Source organism: Eschscholzia californica, unplaced genomic scaffold (genome assembly GCF_041429995.1).
Source record: "Eschscholzia californica isolate CP2 unplaced genomic scaffold, dmEscCali1.0.p SCAF_1, whole genome shotgun sequence".
Classification (NCBI taxonomy): domain Eukaryota; kingdom Viridiplantae; phylum Streptophyta; class Magnoliopsida; order Ranunculales; family Papaveraceae; genus Eschscholzia; species Eschscholzia californica.
In genome coordinates, this window is record NW_028238198.1 from 61,357,316 (window position 1) to 61,373,651 (window position 16,336).

Here is a 16,336-nt window from a genome sequence, read left to right on the forward strand (position 1 = left end):
ACATTAAAAACTGGTGCTTATAGAGATTAGAGTCAAGGATCATCGACCCGAGTCAATAAAATTTCCGGATGCTAACAGCCTTTTGGCCCGGTGCCTTTAGAAGCACCCATCGAACTATTGCTCAGATTGGCAACTCAAAGATTTTGACATTGTACATATTGTTAGAATATTATGTACTTGTAGATATCAAAAGTGGTAATCACTTCTTGAAAATCTTTATACCAGAGAAATTGTTTGTCTCAAACCCTTTCTTTTCATTTTCTCCAAATCTCAACCAAACAAGATTTAGGACAACACTGAAAAGGTTTTTAGTAATGGTGGCAGAGATAGAAAGGACAATTTCAGATCTGAAAACTATAAAATGAGTAAGAAACAAGAAAGAAAGAATTATAAATTAAGAAACTGACTCTCAACCTCATTGCCATCATCAGTTTATTCCACCGACCACCAAAAATAGAAAAACATCAAAGAAAATAAACCACCCAAAGATATGTTTAGATCATCAACCCTATAATCCTTATTGTTTACTTGTTGCTACTAGCTTGTGTGATTCAACAATGTCTAAAAAATGTGGGCTTCTTCTTCTCGAGTATTCGAGAGAGACTTCTTTTGAACATAATGAATAACTTTTCCTTTTAAAACTTTAATAGAAGTTCAAGAACGGTCGCTACAATGAGCCGTATTTGTGTTTGGAAAAGAGATAAAGATTTGTTCGGATGATGAATTTTTAAGAGCTTGGAACGAAAGTGCCAACGTAACCAAATCCTATGACAAAGAAGGCAACGGACTGGCCGTACAAGTATATGAAGTAGTGGTTCTTCCCATTGGCAAGATCATAACAAGCACAAAAGAAGAGATATGCGCCGACCCCAAGCTCCATCAAATGTAGCCTGTTTGAAACAAATTAGAAATGATAATTAACGTCTGAGAATATACGAGTACTTTAGGATGAGAATTGTATCTTCTAGATACATGTGTGTGCAGATGTTGTATACCTTTCTCTGATTCTTGCGAACCGAGGTTTCCTGTGTGCTTTGTTTCCTGCCTTGGGCTTGAGAACACTTCCTAGTTTCTCAGTGACAACCCATTCGTTTGCTCTGCCTGTCTCTAGTAAACCAATAAGTGTTGCTTTTGTTCGGTGCATAGACATGACATTTTCGAAAAGGATCCAGAAAACAAGTAGATGGAAAGACCTGCAAAGATAAAATTAATCAAAATCATGAATTATCTTGCAAGTTTATACTTAATGTTAGTATATTTCCAGTTCAATGTTTTTCAAATTTGATAGAAATTTACCTTGGTGTTCCAACTGAATTGAGAATGGTTATGATAGAAGGTATATAAACTGAACCCCACTTTGGAATTTCAACTTCGGGAACAAAGACGGTTGCCGGAATCACAATGCAGTACAAGATGAAGGTGACAACATGGGCCGTGATTTTTCGAACAAGGAAGAAACTATAGATCACATAACATTTCTTCCACAAGGTAACTTTCTGCAATAATATATACATATATAGTTACTTCTAAGACATTCTCATAATCTTTGAAATGTAAAACTAGACATGAAAAGTTACAAATAGTCAAACTAACCTTGTTTCTTACGATCTCCATTACCATTTTCCTGAAGAGATTTGCAGGTCCACAAGACCATCGATGTTGTTGAAAGCGGAAAGCCTTGAATGTACTTGGTAATTCACTTTTAACCTGTTTCAATTTCAATATCGATATCGTAAAATAGCACAATGCAAGGTGAAATAAGACAATACTTGGAAAATTCAAAGTAAGAATGTGCCTATAATACCTGAAGATCACCAAGATAGACAAATTTCCATCCCTTCAGACTAGCCCGAACAGCAAGATCCATATCCTCAACAGTTGTTCGATCTTTCCATCCTCCAGCTTGGTTGATAGCATCAATTCTCCAAATACCGGCTGTGCCATTGAAACCGAAGAAGGCATAGGTTGAGGAACCAACTTCTTGCTCCACCTTAAAATGGTAATCTAATGACATCTCTTGCATTCTCGTCATTAAACACTCATCGGCATTCACTGCACAAAACACAAATATCGAAAAAGAAAATTGAGCTAGAATGCACATGTAACTTAAGACATCTTTAGCTCCCTATAGCCCTAAACGCTCGAAGCAATCTATTGACACACCCAATGAAAAGAATTTGGATAGCTGTTAGATTTCAAATTCCACCACATAGGCCGTGAATTTTGTAGTTATATAAGGTCAAGGGGTATGAAATCTAACTCGAGGTCTGAAATGACTTGGATTAGACTTCAGCATGTTTAATTCAGACGAGTCAGAATCAGACAATGAGAAAAACTACATCATCACAGGAGCCCTTCTTCGAGTGAAGAAGTCGGCACCCTCTTTCTCTCTGCCAATTTTTTTAATCCCTGCAAAGTTACCATTTCATCGGAATCCCTATTTTGATCTCCCAATACCAATTTGTTACAAGGAGATATCTTGTGAAAAAGTTAGTTTTCCATACCTCCCAGTACACAAAATGTATCTCCCTATACTAATTACCGAATAGAATGATATTGGATTAATGAAGATGAACATATAATAGTAATGATATTCCATACCGAATCTCCATCGAGCTTGAACAAGACCAATGTCTGGGTTATGTATAAAATAAGGAATGGATCGCCATAGAAAATCAGATTCGGGTTGAAAATCTGCATCGAATATCGCTACAAAATCACATTGTTTAACATAACTATGTTTCATTCCTTCTTTAAGTGCTCCTGCTTTATACCCAACTCTATTATCTCTGATTTCATACTTTATATTGATTCCTTTGCTTGCCCATTTTTGACATTCTAATTGCACCAATTCCTGTCAATATTTCAAATACCCATTTCAGAAACTATAGAAAACAAAACACAACTCATCTTAAATAATTCAAAATGATTCATTTTTAATAGAAATTGTCTGAGAACCATAATAGCTGGGTCAGTAGAATCATCAAGAACTTGAATTATGATCCTATCAGATGGCCATGAAAGCCCACATGCTGCTCCAATTGAGAGCTGGTAAACCTATTTACAAGAATCAGCAAAATTAAAATAATGTCAGTAATAATCCATCAAATCAATGGAAGAATTTAGTAGTGTGTGCTAGATATTCTAGAGAGAGAAAGTATAAAAGAAAAAAAACAGACCTCTTTTTCATTGTACATGGGGATTTGAATCAAAACCATAGGATAATTTGAATTACCCATCTCTGCATCTTCTTTAATCGGCTCCCATTTATAACGTTTATCTGGTTTTCTTCCAAAAAATTTCACATAAGTGATTACAATTCCCATATAAACTCTCTCAATGAACAGCATAAGAGACATCACTAAACAAAATGCAACCAAGAAATTAAGAATCGGAACGATTAGTGGAGCTCTGATCTGCTCAAAAACTAATCCAAATTGTTGGGTTATTCCATCTATGGTTGCCTGAAATGTTTCTGGAATAAAATTTGTAGTAGAAACTTGCTCCATTTTTTTTTAGTTTCTCTCTCTCTCAACTCTGTTTCTTCTTTCTCACTCTACTCTGTTTTGATTTCTCTGTTTCTCTCTCTAGATTTTACCTTCAATTTTACTTCTGAATAAGGCAAAATCAATTCATTACAAAAACAGAGACCCACAATACAATTTAACAGGAGAAACAAAACCCACTTCTAATCTTACTATTTTTACCTCCCCAAATCAAAAAAATTACAATTTAAAGAACTGTGAGAAAAAAAAAAAAAAAACCCAAGTAACCCAGAGATTAAGAAGAGAGAAAAACAGAGAGAAATGGGAAGAGGAAGAGATATATCAGTAGTGAGAAGAGAAACAGAAGGCGTTTGAGTTACCTTCTCTGTTTCTCTCTCTATCTCTCTCTAGTCTCTCCACTCTCTCTCTATCTCTCTACTTTCTCTTTCACTTCCTTTAAAGAAAAATATTGTGTTCTGAAACTTGAGCAATCCCAAGCCCTTTTATATATGTGTTATGAACTGGTGACCTAAAAATCAAGACTAGTCAACAACTGATGACCAGAAACCGGCTACTGTATCAGATTTTCCAGTATATTTTTGGCCGCATTGTTTCATTTTTGGTCAGTTTATAAACTTTATTGGGGAACATATTTAATTTGTAATCTTGCAAATAAAGTAATTATTATATTAACTAATAAATTAATTAACCATCTTATAATGCAAATTAGAATTTGGTAATTAGTTGGTGTAATTCCAGTGGAAAATTTTCAAGTGATATTTTGGAATTAATTTCAAGATTTGATTTTTTGGGTTTATATAGAAATGAATCAAGCCTTAGATATTTGATGAGAGGGCTTCTATTTTTTTTAATTGAAAGGGTGCCTTAAACTTTTGATTCTAAGGTGGAAAACTAATCCTCTTACACCTGTAACCAAGTGTTGTTGGCACGCTGGTATAGTCTTCCACGGTCAAAGGTTCGAGGCACGTTGAACAACTCAAAAAAAAAAAAAAAAAAAGTTGTTGGCACGAGAATAGCTTCCTTATTTTCTTATGTTTTATTTTTCTAAAGGTCCCCTACTTTGTGACCAGCTTCCCGTCAGGCCCCCTACTTTATGAAAAATATTCAGATGGTTTCTTTTTCTCCGTTACCATTAAATGTCAATTACTATCTCTCCCCCATCCCATCACCTCTCTCTGTCACGTTATCTACAATGCCACATCATCTTCTCTGATTGGTCGCCGACCGGCTAAAAATTCTGGCGACCTTCATACTTCAAAAAAAGTTTTCTCTCTCTCTCTCTCTCTCCACTCGGGTTTGGGGAAACCCAAACCTTCCCCAAACCCTAGATCTGGTTTGGGGAAATCCAAACCAGATCTTTCACGTTGAAGCTTCAACAGATCTAGGGTTTGGGTTTCCCCAAACCATTGTGGAGAGAGGAAATTTTTTTTTTTAAAGTATGAAGGTCGCCGGATTTTTTGACCGGGCAGCGACTTATCAGAGAAGATGAAGATGTGGCGTGGTAGATGCCGTGGCAGAGAGTTGTGATGAGATGGAGGAGAGAGAGTAACGAAAATTTAACGGTAACAGAAAAAATGAGGTTATCTGGATATCTAAATAATAAAACAGAAGGGAAAAACGCTGACTGGGACAAACATCCTTTTTAAACAAAGGACTAGGGTATATCCCGTGCATTAGGGCACGGACACTTGTAAAAATCAAATGTTACGAAATTTATTGTTATATTTTATTGGGAGAGAGATTTTTATTAGTTATTATTTTTTTGTATTATTTTTTTTTGTTTCTTTTCTCTTAAAATAGTTATTATTTTCTTGAAAGAGATAGAGAGAGAGAGAGATTTTAATTTCTTTTTGTAACTCTTGAAATTTATTTTGTTTCTCTTTTTCTTAAATTAGATATTTTATTTCTAAGAAGGACACGATTATTGTTTTTTAAATAGGTAACTTTATTTCTAGGGTATATCCCGTGCCCTAGGGCACGGACACTTGTATCAATCAAATGTTACGAAAGTTATTGTTATACTTTATTGAGAGAGAGAAAGATTTCTATTAGTTATTATTTTTTTTGTATTATTTTTTTTATTATTTCTCTTAAATTAGTTATTATTTTTTTTTAGAGAGAGAGATTTTAAATTAGTTATTATTTTATTGAGAGAGAAAGAGATTTTTATTTCTTTTTTTAATCCTTGAATTTTATTTTGTTTCTTTTTTTCTTAAATTATTTATTTTATTTCTAAGAAGGAAACGATTATTGTTTTTTAAATAGGTAACTTTATTTCTACGAAGGACTATATTTTAAATTTTGAGAAGGGCTTCTAGACAATATCCCTTATTAAAAATGGATGTTTGTCCCAGTCATCGTTTTTCCTTCTGCTTTATTATATAGACTAGGGTATGGCCCGTGCCTCCGGCACGGGGTTTCCATGGAACATCTGCTGCGTTTGAAAATATATATTCGATGAACATAAACAGAAAAATTGACTTATTTAATACCTGAGATATAATACGTTCTAAAATGAAGCGAGTTTTTCAATATGATAAAGAAGATGTCATTCACTGTTTCACTTTCTTTCGTAGATATAACATTGTATGAATTAAAATTATCATATAAAAAAATTACGTTAAGCGAAACAAAAGGAAGTATTTCAGAAATTCCTAGAACATAAGAAAGAACTAAAAATTCAAAATTTAGAAAAATCTAATTATTGCATACAAATAATAAAATATTACATACGAAAAAAACATTAAAAAAGGAAATGTTTATGTGTTTGCCTCGATCATATGTAGTAGCACCATAATCTAAAGACATTTTATATAAATCTAGAAAATAACAAATGTAAAGGATAGTAAGCTAGAAGAATAAATATTTTATTCCAAACTAGAAGAAAAAATTTAAATCCTTCTAAGAGAAAAGTACAAAGTCAACAATTTGAAAATATTGTCACGAAATTTTCAAATTCTTACTGTCTCCCTAATATTTCCAGCTTTCAACTTTCATACTCTCTGAAGATTCTTGTAAGATAGCAACGTTAACAAAAAATCGCTCATATATTAACGTGAAAATTGAAGATGATAGATGAAAGTTAAATCAATTACATTCGTAGATCTTGTTCTTGCCTAAAGTAATTTATTAGCACAAGATTTAGCTCATTGTTAATACAAAATATATTTCTACTTGAATTCATGATGTGATTTATCTGTTTATAATCTACATAATAAAATTTGTCCTGACCTATAATCTATGTATTGGAAGAGATAAGCCGGATGGAATTCGTGATGTGAAATCGTTCCTCATGCCATCTTATGAGTTATGATGCTTGTGGAAGGAGGGGAAGGGTGAAATTTTCAAAGGGTAAGTAGCTAGAATTGAGGATCCCGTAGAAAAGACATAAAATCTACTCTTTAGAGTTGGAGTAGGGGTATAAATGGGGAATATCTAAATGGTATCTAGATTTCACTGTTAATAAAGGAATCTAGTTAATGAGAAAGAGAGAGGAAATAAAGATCGAGGGGCTAACATAAAAATTAAAAAGAATTTTATTATAAATTATGAGGGGTCACCGATCAATATACATATTTGAATAAGGAAACGACTTATTGTTACGAAATTTATTGTTATATTGTATTGAGAGAAAAGAGATTTTATTAGTTATTATTTTTTTGTATTTTTTTTTCTTTTCTCTTAAATTAGTTATTATTTTATTGAGAGAGGGAGATTTTAATTTCTTTTTTTAACTCTTGAAATTTATTTTGTTTCTTTTTTTCTTAAATTAGTTATTTTATTTCTGAGAAGGAAAGAATTATTGTTTTTTAAATGGGTAACTTTATTTCTACGAAGAACTATATTTTAAATTTGGAGAAGGACTTCTAGACAATATCCTTTATTAACAAAAGTTATTTGTCTCAGTCATCGTTTTCCCTTCTCTTTTATTACTAGGGTATATCCCGTGCCCTATGGCATGGACACTTGTTTCAATCGAATGTTACGAAATTTATTGTTATATTTTGTTGAGAGAGAGATTTTTATTAGTTATTATTTTATGGCATTATTTTTTTGTTTTTTCTCTCTTAAATTAGTTATTATTTTATTGAGAGAGCAAAAGATTTTAATTTTTTTTAACCCTTGAAATTTATTTGTTTCTTTTTTTCTTAAATTAGAATTTTTATTTCTAAGAAGGAAAGGATTATTGTTCTTTAAAGGAAGGGCTTCTGGGGTATACCCCGTGCCCTAGGGCACGAACAGTCGTATCAATTAAATTTGACGGGTTTCAATGTTGATTATTGCTATATAGTGGATACCATGATTTTTTGATATTTTACTTATTATTTATTTTCTTTTATTTCATTTTTTCTTAAATTAGTTATTTTATGAGAGAGATTTCAATTTCTTTTTTTAAACCTTGCAATATCTTTTGTTTCATTTTTTTCTCAAATGAGATATTTTATTTCTAAGAAAGATTATTTAAATAGGTTATTTTATTTCTACGAAGGACTATATCTTAAATTTTGGGAAGGGCTTCTAGACAATATCTCTTATTAATTATGAGAGAGATTTCAATTTCTTTTTTTAAACCTTGCAATATCTTTTGTTTCATTTTTTTCTCAAATGAGATATTTTATTTCTTAGAAAGATTATTTAAATAGGTTATTTTATTTCTACGAAGGACTATATCTTAAATTTTGGGAAGGGCTTCTAGACAATATCTCTTATTAAATAAGGATGTTTGTCCCAGTCATCGTTTTTCCTTCTGTTTTATATAATAGATAATAGATATTGTCTAGAAGCCCTTCCCAATTTAAAATATGGTCCTTCGTAGAAATAAAATAACCTATTTAAAAAAAAATAACTATGTCTTTCTTAGGAATAAAATAACTAATTTAAGAAAAAAGAAACAAAAGATATTGCAAGAGTTATAAACAGAAATTGAAATATCTCTCAATAAAATAATAACTAATTTAAAAAAAGGAAACAAAAGAAAATAAACAATTTGTAAAATACCAAAAAATTAGGACATCCACAATATAGCAATAATAAATACAAAAAGTCTTCAAATTTGATTTGTACAATAATTCGTGCCCTAGGGCACGAGATATACCCTAAGTTTTTAATAAAATAGAAGGCCTCGCGGGGAGCTGGTCACAAAATAGAGGGCCTGTAAGGAAATAACCCTTTCTTATTCTTAATGTTTTTTTATTTATTGTTCATATTGTTGTTTTGGTTGTCGTTTACGTGAGATTCTAAAAAAAATATTGTGCTTTTGAATTCCACTTTTGTTTACGACTGTCGGCGCGAGAACTTTGATTTGTAGGTTATATGTCATTGTTGAAACAAAAACTTCCTAACCACAATTTTCAACACCAAAAAGAATTTGGTACACAATTACATTATTTATAAAATTGATTAGCTTGTTTGCTTGTTAAGTCAAATATTTTAAACTACAACCTTCAATGGGTTATGGGTGAAAGAACTATTAGGCCACACCTAAGTATTTAATTTATTAACACAACAAACTGCAATGGCAATGTTAATTAAGGTGTATATATTTGTCATCTTCTTCGTCTTCTTTAAGTTTTATCTTCATAAGATTTTCTTGGAACTACAATTGTCTGAGTGTTTATATTGATACAACAAGTTTATAACAATTAAACAAGAAATTTATTTTGGTGACCCTAGTTTGTTGCAAAACGTTTGAACTTTTAAAAACAACATATGAAAATAAATTGAAAATTTATGTCCGCTTAAAAAGAATATTGTTATATAACAGGTATAATGTGAGTGTATTAATAATTTATTTGACATCTAAAATGTACTAAGCCATAATAAGGTGGAGTTTTTTGTTTGAGGGAAATAAAGGTAGGGTGAAGAATTAGGTAAAGAAGACTCAATGCAAAAAATCCTTAACAAAAAAAAAAAAAAAAAAAAAAAAAAAGAAGACTCAATGCAAAAAAAAGAATTAGGTGAAGAAGTTGGCATTCAAATAGAGCTTTTCCTATTTCCTACCTTATTTTTGCTTCTTATAGTTGTTGGTTGGTGGGTTCACACATAGAGGGTATCACACCTCATAGAAATGATGTACCATCTATATTGTCTCTAAACTTTCTAAAAACCCTAAAATAAGAAAGGGAGTAAGTTCCAATGAAGATTTTGGGAAGCTTATCCCATGTATCTATCAACTTCTTTTACTTGTCTCCTTCCTAATTGTCTTTGAGATTGAACTCTTCACCCCATTCCCATCTTAAAAATAAATCTTTACTTCAAAAACTTCTGAAAAAAACAACAATAAGTTAAAAATAAAGAAATCTCCGAAGGGTATATTAATATTAATTACTAACTACAACATCCTAACATACAAATAACAATGACCCCTAACCCAACTCAAAACTAATCATACACTTCGACCAAGTATTGCATGTTGAGAGTTGTTTCTCGAATAGTTACATTAGATTTTTGGATTTGATAGTTGACAAATAATAACATGGAAAAATTGATAAACAACGTGCCACATTAGTTGTGTATGTAGATTGTTATTCGTAGCTTTATAATGCTAATAAACTTCAATCGAAGTACTGATCTTGTGACGTTAAAAGGTGGGAATTTGTCAACAATCAAAGTTAGTTAGACAATGCACCAAATTGAATAATTTTGTAAAAAGAATACTACTATAATGGTAAGTGACACAATCAATTGAACATAGATGAGGCCTCCCTTTTGAAAAGCAAATTGTGCAAACGTTCATCCAAGATGCCTCATTTGACCTGACAAAATAAACTCTACATGAAGAGTCATCATTTGTTTGTGTATGGCCAAAATCCCTTCTTAAGAGTGCCCTAGATTTTCACGACTAAAGAACATAAATGTCATACGAGATCACTTATTAATGGGCCCAACCCACATAACTTTTGACATATGGATACATGGTCAATGGATAAACGTTGGCAACACGCTAGTTTATCAAGCGCTCTCGTCAACTTACCATTCTGGTAATGGCGTAATGGCTAACATTGTGGAGTTGAAGTAGAAGACATCGGGTGGCCAACCATACGACCTACACAACATGTCCTCGTCCTGGATGGTTCATAGATCAATATCTCATATCTTTCCCGGATAAGCTTCACGACACATTGATGGGCTAACAGCTCAGCACTTCTCTCTCCCCATTCCCCTTCCAGCGTATACAGAAGCTATGAATAAGGCTCACACAATTTAAGGAAGCAATTAGCCGAGCACCCCAGTCAAGGAGGCAGCTGACTTCCCTAAGTCACTGTAATAGGAGAGGCAAATGACGGAAGGGATCATCTAGTCTTGACTGAGAAAACCGTCTCTGCTTCCCAAGTGTCTCTCTCTGTCCCTCTCTCAAGCATAAGCTATTGACATTCAACCATATCAGAAGCGCGTGCTTGCAAGCTCGTTGTCATCTCTACACCACAGACGAATACATCCTCTCGTCTACCAATGGAACGACAACTTCGTGGTTGTCCAAGGGCAACCTTCTTTCTCTCTCCTACAACCTTACGTGGTGGTCTTCTCTCTCCTATGGTAGTAGTCACCTACGTGGTCGACGAAAACTCTTTCTCACTCATTGGTAACCTTCTTTCTCTCCCGTACTGTTACTTTCTCCCTCTTACGACTTACCTAGCAGACTAACTGTGACCAAGTCCAGTACTTTCTCCCTGGTTAGACCCACTAAGATATTCTCTTTTCTCATGCATGGAAGGTACAGTATTTGAATTATAAAACACGTTTCTTGGTAATATTGATTAGTTTGGAGCAATTCTTGTCTATGATATTGATATTGGAGCTATCAATATAGGCTGGAGATATCAATATAGGCTACATCTATAAAAAGATTAAAGAAAAGACAGGTTAGGGTTCTTAATCAAGTCTTTCTAGCTCTACTTGGAAATTATTAAAGCCGTGGTAGACCCATTTGCTCAAATAACTCAATCAAAATAGAACTTCACATAACCCTTGTGAAGTTCCCATCTTGAACTTGAAAAATTATCAACGAACAGTAATCTTCCTAACACACTAACCAACCACAATATATTGACTTGTTCAAAACATTTTTTTCAAGTTCAAAATTTTCGACTTCGAAACATTTGATAGCGCTATACAGCATATTGGTTTCAGTCATCTATTATAATTATGTACCAAAGATGTAATGATAGTGCGAAAATAACGTAAAGCAAATGAAATCATATTGCATTAGATGTTAGTGCAGAGAGTTCTCATTTATTCCTGACACTCACTCTCAGATCTATTATGCAGTGAGCTGGCGGAATGTTTAGAGGACCTACTTAAGACTGAGGAAGGTCAGAAAGCCCTCACTTCCAAGATTTGGAACTTGTCTTTTTTTCTTTCTCTTCACAAGCAATTCTATTTTTCCCAACAAATGATGGGTCTTCTAGTTCAACAAAAAAAAAATGATGGGTCTTCTTTGAGATTATGACATGCCACCTCTCTCTCTCTCTCTCTCCAGTCTCCACCAAATACATGAAATTCTCCTGATGAATTTCTCAATTAAGAATCTTCAAATACTTACTATTAATACTCTTACAAAAATGGGACAATACTAGCTATTTTACCATGACAAACAATAAACCTAATTTTCTACCATGGGAGAAGATGATCCTATAATACTTTTAAGGGTCTCAGGCACGACCTGACTGCATTGTTCTAGTACCTCAGCCAATGAACGAGCCAGCCGTGCATCTTTCTGAGAGAATAAGCTGTGCAATACACCATTAACCGTGTGACGGGCCATTTTCTTAAGGATTCTCACATATTCTTTGTTTGAAATAGGGAAATCCACGACTAAGATAACTTCAAATCCTCCAATATCCATACTCGCAACTTTCTTCAAATCGACAATAGACACCACAGCCATCTTTTTACTGCAAGAAAAATGAATCAGAAAGCAAGTCATATACTATATGTATGTGTTGTAGTACTGAGGGAGCACATAGAGTAACATTTTTATAATTCATTACCTGGTAGCTACTTGGGAAGAATCAGAAGTGTTAGCTGAGACGATGTAACCTTCAGCTGCAACACTGGTAGCCAAAGCCTGAGCTTTGAGACTACTTCCTGATATAAGCAGCGCTTTAGGAAGTTGGGAGCCTAACCGATTATCGCGTTCTTCATTCAGAATTTGGATGCACTAAATAAGAATAACTTGTTGAATTAGTTTTACAATACCATATACTACCTATATAAGCAGATTAAGTCCTTGATGGCAATAGCAGTAAACTCAGAAACGGTGGAAAAAAGACAAAATAGATGAACACACCTTGGATAGTTTTTCTTCTTCTGAAGAACAGACATGTACAAACTGAGAAATGAATGCACTTTGACTAGCTATAGAATCACTACGACACAGCCTTTTGATTGATCTTTTGAGCAGATTTCGAGCAATGGATGTAGAGACTGAATCAGAGCAATTGTTGAAAATAACTGTCTGAGGATCTCCAGAGATAGTTTCCCTTATGGAATTGATCTTATTGATAATGCCATCTTTGATAAGGCTTCCAAGTCCATCAATAACCTGCAAACGTTGCAGTAATGATCAAAATAAGAAGTCTGAAGTCTGTAGGAAATATAAATAACCCAAGTTGCGAAGGTCATGAAAGATTTGGGTGCTACCAATAAGGAGACACCAGATATGTCAATAGCTCCTAAGGAAAGAAGCTCCAAAAGTCTCTCTGGGGTGGATATAATAAATTCCGGTTCGCAGTTCTTCAAACTGTCCACGATAACATAATAATAGTTATAACCAAACAAGTCCATATGGCCCCAACAAAATCTCTCTTTCAAAGTTCAGAAAGATGTTTGAAGTTTGAACAAAAAAATGAATGCAAGAATGTATCAATACTTGGAAATTAATGAGGTTAAGTACCAAAGAAGTCGTGTATTCACAAGAGAGAGTTTCAGAAAATGTATTCACAAGAGGAACAAGCATAACCTACTCACCCTTGAATCTGGTGGTCTAGTGATACACCACCATGAATACTAACAGTATGTATTCCAAATTCTTTAAGAGGTTTGCATACTGATCGTACCTATTCATGCATAAGAAACCAAATCAATCAGAGAAGAGAGAGAGAGAGGATACAATATAAGGTAATAGAAAGTAAAACATTTTATAACTGCAAACCTTAGTAGCTTCTTCTTGGGACGGAACCAGGAACAACAGGAAAGGGGTGACAATTGACAGGCCCTCCTTCTCCTTTCTTGCAAAAACATCGGCAGCAGTAGCTACAATCCATGCCATTTGCTCTATGGAGCAACTGTCTTCATCTGTACCAATGATATCCGACCCAGCTGAACAACATCTCCAGAATTCAATTCCCCACGAGTTAGCCATAAAACCCTTGTCGAAGGTGGGGTCATCCAGAAATGCATTCTTAATTGCAAACAATGACTTAACAGGGATCTCCTCACTGGGTGAAGGCAATTTGTCCTGACTGTTCTTCAATTTCCTAGTCTTCACCTCTTCGGGTTTTTTCTTTTCCACCTTCTTCTTGGCCTTTTTTGCAGTTTGCTCCGTCTTATTGTATCCATCATTGAAGGGATCCTCAGGGGTCGGAAGGCTAAAGCACATACCCTAAAACTCATATAACATTGACATCAATTAACTCTTCAATCTTGACAAACTAAAACACAAAGATTAACCAACCATGACAAAGACGAAGCATTTCTGACAACTTCAATAAAAAACGCAGTAGAATCCAATGAATCAAAAAGGAAAGATCGAAACTTCAGCAACCTAATAGGTCATCAACGAAAAATAACGACTTCTCTCTTGTCGCCAACTAATTCTGAAAGACATGAGATATTCAACTTAAGGATTTATACATATTCTAGAATCGTAAAGCTCGATTAACTACAATGAAATATAACTAAGATCCAAAATACTGATTCGGCAGAGTGTGGATATGGACCAACAACAATCTGAAGTATATCAAGACCGAAGATGCTCAGATTAATCAGTAGTAACTCAATCCTAAACCCTAGCTCCATTTACTTGGTTTAAACGTAGTTCAGCTCTTTCGATTAAATCTCTTCTAAATCATTTGAAAACAGAGACTTTATGATGCTCTAATACAAACCATAAAAAGTTTATAATAAGTCACAGAAAACCCCTAACTGGATTGAAACCCTAGTAAATTTGTAGTAGTCGACAAGGTGTAATTTATGGTATATAAAGGAGGTTAGTACCTCACACATGCGACGTTTACCATTCTTGCGGCGCTGTTTAGAGGCGATAATAGCAGCGATACGAGCTGGAACAGTAGAAGGATCAGCGTTTAATCTCTTCCTTAATACTTTGTTCTTCTTCTTCCTAATAGCATCGTCCCCTTTCGGCATTTCTGCAACTGCTGCTGCTACACAACTTCTCACACAGGAGTAGAGAGAGAAGAAGAAGAAGAAGAAGAAGAAGAAGAGGGTTTTAGGTTAGTTTGCAAAGGGACAATGGGATACTAGGGCGGTTCTTCGGGCTAATTCCGTTTTGCCCCTTGAAGATAACTAATTCACTAAAATGACCACCTAAACGCTAAAGATGACCCAACTATCAAAATATCCCGATATGTATTTTTTCGTCTCATAGTTTTAACGGTTGACTTGTTCTTTACATTTTTTACCCTTCTTTTCAAATTAATTTTCCATCTTCTTTTTTCCTCGCCAGTGGGAAGAGTTGCACGTAGTTGATCGTCCACCCTAACTATTTTCATGTTCTTCCTCCTTCTCTCACCACCACCGTCTGACCAACACTTTTATTTTTTCCATCTCTTCTTTTTATTCATTTTTTTCTCTTTGTTTCCTTTCCTCTCTCTTTCTTTAGAAAACTTCAATGAATCACAAAATTAATCGTACTACATCTCTTTATTTTTCAGTCTCTATAAACTCCTTAAACCAAAGCGGTCAATGTAGATGCGAAAGTATGGTGAAAGTGGTGGTGGCGATGATGGTTGAAAAACTTAAGGTGATGAGAAAAATATTTGTCAGCCTCGACCACTTAGAGAAGTTAAATGACTGACCTGGCAATACATGTCGATCCTTGGAATATGCGAGACCAGGACTTTGACTAAACCAAGCGGAGGTGGACCTAAAAGAAATCTAATACATGAGCCATAACATGGGCACAAGTCCTCCAGACATGCACCTTGAAATCTGCCACAATTAAAGGCCAGCAAAAAGGTGAACCTAAAACGTCTCAAAAACCTGAGCCCTGATGCGGAGGTCTACAAAAAGTATGTTCGGCGCCTTGAGTTGTGCTTTACCTGAAAAGAATGTCGGTTACGCCAATGGTTAGACAATGTCGAACATCCACATGTCTTGACACGAGTTACAATATCAAAGATTCTATTAGCGGTCTGACATCCTTTACGTTGGTGATCCACCACCGCGATGCAAGCCTATATTAGGGGTGTGCAAAAATAGACCGAACCAATCAAACCAAACCAATCCAAACCGGTCCAGTCGGTTTTCAAACCAAACCAAACAACGAGTGATTTGGTACGGTTGTAGATTTTCAAAAACCAACTGGTTTGGTTCGGTAAGTGGATGCACTTTTTAGGAACCATTAAAACCAAACCGAACCAGTCAAGTTCAATTAATATATATAATTATATATTTACATAATTTTTTCTAAAATACATCTATCATATCTCTATAATTTTATACAAATACATATCTTTCATCAAGTTGCTATAAATAAGAATAACTACTACCCATACAAAACAACAACACTACTACAATATAATGTTACTAGCTAGTATTAGATTAAAATAATTCATGTATCATCAATGTTACTAGCTACTATATAATAT

The 16,336-nt window shown here is 34.1% G+C and overlaps 2 protein-coding genes across 2 annotated transcripts; both read right to left on the bottom strand.

The window, feature by feature from the left end:
* Positions 1–362: 362 nt before the first annotated feature.
* On the bottom strand, positions 363–4,140 carry LOC147568011 (glucomannan 4-beta-mannosyltransferase 9-like). The gene is made up of 8 exons (XM_086654471.1): positions 3,180–4,140; positions 2,959–3,057; positions 2,602–2,854; positions 1,805–2,052; positions 1,594–1,707; positions 1,297–1,496; positions 996–1,193; positions 363–890 (listed from the first exon to the last, which is right to left on the bottom strand). Exons 1-8 carry the CDS (start codon positions 3,507–3,509, stop codon positions 728–730), a joined length of 1,605 nt encoding a protein of 534 aa, XP_086510597.1. The 5' UTR covers positions 3,510–4,140; the 3' UTR covers positions 363–727.
* A 7,547-nt stretch (positions 4,141–11,687) lies between these two features.
* LOC147568012 (ATP-dependent RNA helicase DBP3-like) lies at positions 11,688–15,787 on the bottom strand. Its single transcript, XM_086654472.1, has 7 exons — positions 14,724–15,787; positions 13,660–14,109; positions 13,476–13,564; positions 13,149–13,248; positions 12,796–13,050; positions 12,497–12,666; positions 11,688–12,400 (listed from the first exon to the last, which is right to left on the bottom strand). Exons 1-7 carry the CDS (start codon positions 14,871–14,873, stop codon positions 12,109–12,111), a joined length of 1,506 nt encoding a protein of 501 aa, XP_086510598.1. The 5' UTR covers positions 14,874–15,787; the 3' UTR covers positions 11,688–12,108.
* Positions 15,788–16,336: the final 549 nt, after the last annotated feature.

Excerpts from the sequence above, each read along its gene's own strand:
- LOC147568011 (XM_086654471.1), bottom strand. The coding sequence starts at position 3,509 with ATGGAGCAAGTTTCTACTACAAATTTTATTCCAGAAACATTTCAGGCA. Across the intron at positions 1,497-1,593 it reads TGGAGATCGTAAGAAACAAG|AAAGTTACCTTGTGGAAGAA; the intron begins GTTAGTTTGACT and ends ATATTATTGCAG. Across the intron at positions 1,194-1,296 it reads AATTCAGTTGGAACACCAAG|GTCTTTCCATCTACTTGTTT; the intron begins GTAAATTTCTAT and ends TTATCTTTGCAG.
- LOC147568012 (XM_086654472.1), bottom strand. The coding sequence starts at position 14,873 with ATGCCGAAAGGGGACGATGCTATTAGGAAGAAGAAGAACAAAGTATTA. Across the intron at positions 13,051-13,148 it reads TATCTGGTGTCTCCTTATTG|GTTATTGATGGACTTGGAAG; the intron begins GTAGCACCCAAA and ends CAACGTTTGCAG. Across the intron at positions 12,401-12,496 it reads TCTTCCCAAGTAGCTACCAG|TAAAAAGATGGCTGTGGTGT; the intron begins GTAATGAATTAT and ends TTTTTCTTGCAG.